Source organism: Perca flavescens, chromosome 12, assembly GCF_004354835.1.
Source record: "Perca flavescens isolate YP-PL-M2 chromosome 12, PFLA_1.0, whole genome shotgun sequence".
Lineage (NCBI taxonomy): Eukaryota > Metazoa > Chordata > Actinopteri > Perciformes > Percidae > Perca > Perca flavescens.
The window spans coordinates 4,804,135-4,809,346 of record NC_041342.1 but is presented as its reverse complement, the minus strand read 5'-3'; the positions used below and the strand labels follow the sequence as shown (position 1 = coordinate 4,809,346).

Below are 5,212 nucleotides of genomic sequence, written 5' to 3'. Positions count from 1 at the left end.
GTTATAAAAGTCACACTACATCTTCCTTTAACACTATAAGTAAACATTGTTTCAATCTCTTTCAATAAAAGATCAATATGATGTATAAGAACAAAAGCAAATCAATAACCCAGGTATTAGAAACAGAAAACACAAAAAGCAATACAATAATAAAATCCTAAAAAGACAAAAATAGGAGGATACTAATACAAATAAGTTAATGATAAATGATGGGCCCTTAAAAGGTTTTACTAACATCATGTGTTTGTTCTATTCAAGTGTCCCAGTGAGCCAGCGTGAACAATGCCAGGAGCCTAAAACTGAAGCAGCTAAATGGAATTCAGCCATGAACTACTTTTACATTATTCACACCTGTGCTTTTCCTACATGTCAAAATGTCTGTGAGCTGCAATGTAAACAGTGCACTGCTGTTTTGATTTAAATTGAGTCTAATTTTAAAGCGAGCAATTACTTCTTTGGATAAATGAATTTGTTTTAATCTAAACCTCATTAACCCCATGTAAATAAAGCAGGTTGATGCAACATGGGAAACAGTAACCTGAGAATTGTTGGGAGCCATTTAAAAAATACTCTCCACACACTCTGGGCTTATCCGGTTTGATGAATTGCGTTTAGGTTCCACCTACAGTACAGCATACAGCATACTGACGCTGCATCATAATTATGTAACCCTCATGCTGGCAAGGGTTAAGGTAGCCTACTAAAGTAACATCAGTGATGGCAAGTTAGAAGCCTTACAACTATTTGATTACATTTTCCCGATTTTAATTGCACAAGTGGCTGGAGGAGAAAGATAACAACAACAACAACGTTTCTTTGATTTTGGAATCGGATGCGCGCGCTCTGGACCCGGCTGGAGATGCGGAAAATAATTTGCAACAGATTCCTCTGCATAGTGGAGGCACTATCACAGACCACGTGAGAGGAATTTTCAATGACGGTCCCCGACAGACCGGTTCATCTCTGCTGGCACTCCTCTGCTGCTGACATGGACTCTTGGACACTATATCCTCTCAGCTTCTCACAAACTGACGTGGAGTGAGGGCGATACTATGTCTGCATGTAACTTTTGATCTTTTGCCGCTTTCTCTTCTTTTTCTGTTCTTTTTTTTGTTTGCTTTTCTTCCGCTCTCCTCTTCCCTCCGCAAATCAAACAGTTACGGTGGTGGTGGTGGTGTTGGTGGTGGTGGTGGTGTTGTTGGTGGGGGGGGTATGGCTTGGCCGTGCATCAGCAGAGTGTGCTGCCTGGCTCGCTTCTGGAACCAGTTCGACAAATCGGACCTCTCCGTCCCGCTCACCATCCAGAACTACTCGGACATCGGCGAGCAGGAGGTGCGGTCCGTAACCAAACAGGTCTCCGCGTCGGAGCGCGCACCCGGGAATAACTACTCGACCCCGGAACTGCGTGCCGCCGGCGCCACTCATGCGCCAAAAGATGGCCCGGGGACCCGAGGATCTTTCAGGGCACGGAAGGATGGCAGTTACAAGCCCCGGGAGGACTACCACCCGCCCGGAGTGCCTTTCAACAGTGTTACCCAGTACAAGCAGGATTTCAAACCCTGGCCCATTCCCAGGAAGGAAAACTTCCCTTGGATTAGTTACGGGGGCAGCAGGGCAGACAGTATTTCGGACAGCCCGGTGAACGGTTACCACAGCCAGGCGACACCGGGGGAGAGAGAGGAGCGGGGCAGGGGGCTGGGGTGCGGGGAGCAGCATCGGATGGAGGAGAGCAAAACCAGCTCCTACAGGTAGGACACGGCATCGTCTGGTAGGCTACATGTTTCAGCACCTGTCGCTGTCCACTGCATCTGACTGTCGGAGCAGTCAGGAAAACTGCGGGCTGGTGATACGCCGATGCCCGCTTTGATGCTTAATTAGATGCATTTTAATAGTTAATATTGACTTACAGGGTCGACCCAGCAAGCCTGAATGGAGACAGGGGTCATCAATAATTCTCTTACACATTTCACATTCATATAAGAGAGAGCTAACGTATGAACAGGCTATTAGATGACATGTCCTGCATTTTATTTTAGGTTATATGGAAGTTTTAGAGCGGTGATTCCCAACCTTTTTGGCTTATGACCCTTTTTATAAAAAGTATACATATACAGTATATACAGTAGGTTCCTATGAATTGTAAGCAGTGCAACCAAATATTTATGTCAGATTTACTCAATTTAGTAGAGTTTAGAGACCTAAAACTGCGCAGTACTTGACAGTAAAAAAAAATAAATAATAATAAGCGTATAATTTAAAATATTTGTTTCTTATCTTGTTAATCATCTCGCCACCCCTCAGATTTTCTTATGATACCTTGGTTGGTCCAGACCTACAAGTGGATTGGGCGTCTGGACCATCCAAATGAACCTATGTTAAATAAAGGGGTATTTTTTGGTGATTTTGTGTCTAAAGTTGCTAAGGACACATTTTTAAAAAGCAGAGGCTGAAATATCAGGACTTTGAGTCACTGTACAAGCTCCAAAAACTGGATCAAGCACTTCAAATAACCCAATTCCATTGATCTTTCATTAGACCCTCCCTGCCTGGTTAATGCTCACATCTTTTAAACTCTACCTCCCAGTCTCTAAACCAGTTACACTGATCTTCAAATGTCAAGTCGGTAGAATGACCCTTTAAGTCACACTTAGATACACTTTTGCCTGTTCTGAGCCTCCATCATCAGCCCCCTGATGCATCTCTCTTCCTCCAGGCAAGAGTACAGGCCGTGGACAGGGGTGAGACCAGCCAAAAGTGCGAGGAAAAATCCTCCAGCTCAATACTCAAGCCCAGGGACAGAGGCCACCCAGGTCCCGCGGGAGACTAGCTACCAGGCTGCCTACAGCGGGGAGCTCCACAGGTCCATTGGGCTGCATCAGGGGGAGCACAATATCGCATCTGCTGCCTCCAACATACAACCTGCTGCTGTCCCCCAGCCCATCCCCACTGCCATGCAAGCTGGCAGCTCACCCATCCCCTCCAGCATCCAGCAGAGCGTCCCGCTTCAGAGGGCCGAGCTCAGTACAACAACCATGGGAGAGGTAAGACAGCAGTGTCGATCAAGCTGTGTATTTACATGATATATTAAATGAAAAGGCTGGTGTCAATCCTTCAGCTGCAGGAGCCATCCAATGTGCATTACAAAAAAAATGTAAAAAACAACAAAAAACATTGGAGGAGCTACAGGTTTAAATTGCAGCATGTTCCTCCTGCAAGTCCTCGTCTCTCGTCTCCCTGGTGGCCTGTTGCTGTTGGAGCATTTTAGAAAAGTGATACAGCATTCTGTCCCTAAGCAGCTCAAAGTGACCCAGCTGTTTAAAACAGGCCATGTACCGTGTTAGGTAACACTCTGCTGCTGCTACACTCATTACTTTGACCTGAATAGAGCTTGATGAGAAATGAAATTGGTACTTCTTCCAAGTGTGGTCCATTTTGATCAGAAAACAAAATAAACCGGTAGCAAAATGTATTGATGTCTGTCTAAACATAAATACATCCTGTCATGTATAACATTTAGAGGGAAATCAATGTAAATCTTAATTTGTATTTGGAGTCTAAATTATGAAGAGCCATTGTTATTTTTTTTTCTGGTCTAGAGAAGATACTATAATACAATAAATATTCACAGCTAAAGTTTTTTTATTTAACAGTCACATGAAAAAAGGTTTATATGGGGCGATCTCTAGCTCACCCATGGGTGAGCTAGAGGTCACTGGCCAGTAAGAGTGTGTGCCCCATGTAGGCTGAGACCTTTGCAGCGGCCCGGGTTCGAGTCCGACCTGCGGCCCTTTGCTGCGTGTAATCCCCCATCTCTCTCCCACCTTTCCTGTCTATCCACTGTCACCACAAATAAAAGGGAGTAGCCCCAAAAAAAATAATCTTAAAAAAAAACGTTTATATAGCCAGGGGTAGAATGACAACAGTTGAAGAATCACCCAAATATTCACACAAATGTACATTTTGTCCCAGATTTGTGCTCTCAGACATAATGAGACAGAAAGACGGGCACACAAAGAACCAGATGTCTGATTGAAGCACAACAACAACGCGAGTGGATTTGCTCAGGAAGCTGAGGAGGCATCAGTTCGGTCAGGTCGTTCCAGGTTATCGTAGGATAAACACATCCCCCTTTCCTCTGTCCCCTCCCCCTGGGTGCTGTTACTCAAGTCAGCTGTTTTGCGTGACAGTGAGTGAGAACACTTTTTGGGAATCTCCAGAGGTCAAGTGCCATCCCCCTCCCCCACCCACACCCCTCGCTGCCATCTGCCAGTGGAGATCTGGGGCTGGGGCTGGCCAGGGTCAGGATGGCTTGTCCGTTTGCACATTGTGTTGCCAAAAATCTCGCACTAAAACATATCTGGGAAGGTTAGAAAAAGCTCTATTTGCAGCGTTGTAGCTATACCGTGAGGACTAAGGTCCTTGGTATTTGGGGGTTTAAGGAACCTGGGGGAAGTTTACAGTCTACTTTAGTGGATATTTTATAGGCAGATTTCAGTATTTTGTTCACAAAATATTCTAATTTGACTACTTTTCGGCTAATAAATAAATAAAGAAATATATAATCCTTATTTCCCGTCTATAATTGTATTCTGGCAACATGCAGAATTAATTGGCAGTTAAAACCATGCATCTCCAAATTTTACTGAGCGTTTTTCTACGGGATGAGCAAATTGTTCTACTTTTCTGCAAAAAAACACTAAAACATTTAAAAACCTCACTGAATTATCTGAAAAAAAACATGGCAGTTTTTCTTTGCTCATGACATTTTGGAGATACGTGGTTTTATATAGGACAGAGACATTCATGTTGGGGAAAAAAACAAACACGCTGCAGACTGAATAAGTGAAATTATGAAATGAACACAATGTGAAAATTCAAATACTTACAAAGAAAATTTGAGTTTAATTATGGGTGCATTACTTGGACTTATGACCTCAGTATTTCAAAAATCTCTGCGTGTTTGCCCTCAGTCCTGCAACTTCAGAGGTCTAGAGAAAAATGTATCAGAGAAAAACAAGTGGTTATTTGCATAATCTTTTAGAATAATGACTGCTCTATAAAGCTCTTATGTCTATCAATATCCTGTGTGATGGTGATGGAGGTCAAAGTGAGGGATGTCAATGGCGGGACACAAACTCTATTAATAAAACTGGCCCAGTTGGAGTGAGAGTTCACGGCACATTAAGAAGGGATGTGCTGCTGGCAGTATGTT

General features: G+C 43.7%; 1 protein-coding gene across 4 annotated transcripts in view; it reads left to right on the top strand.

Moving 5' to 3' along the window:
* The first annotated feature begins 1,212 nt into the window (after nucleotides 1-1,212).
* map6d1 (MAP6 domain containing 1) overlaps nucleotides 1,213-5,212 on the top strand; it is a 6,953-nt gene continuing 2,953 nt past the window's right edge. For 3 of the 4 annotated variants that reach the window (XM_028592262.1, XM_028592261.1, XM_028592260.1), the window contains exons 1-2: nucleotides 1,213-1,748; nucleotides 2,714-3,041. In XM_028592262.1, coding sequence (XP_028448063.1) covers nucleotides 1,213-1,748; nucleotides 2,714-3,041 — 864 coding nt within the window. Of the gene's footprint in view, nucleotides 1,749-2,713; nucleotides 3,042-3,969; nucleotides 5,171-5,212 lie in introns of those variants that run through there. The other variant, XM_028592263.1, reaches the window with a different exon arrangement.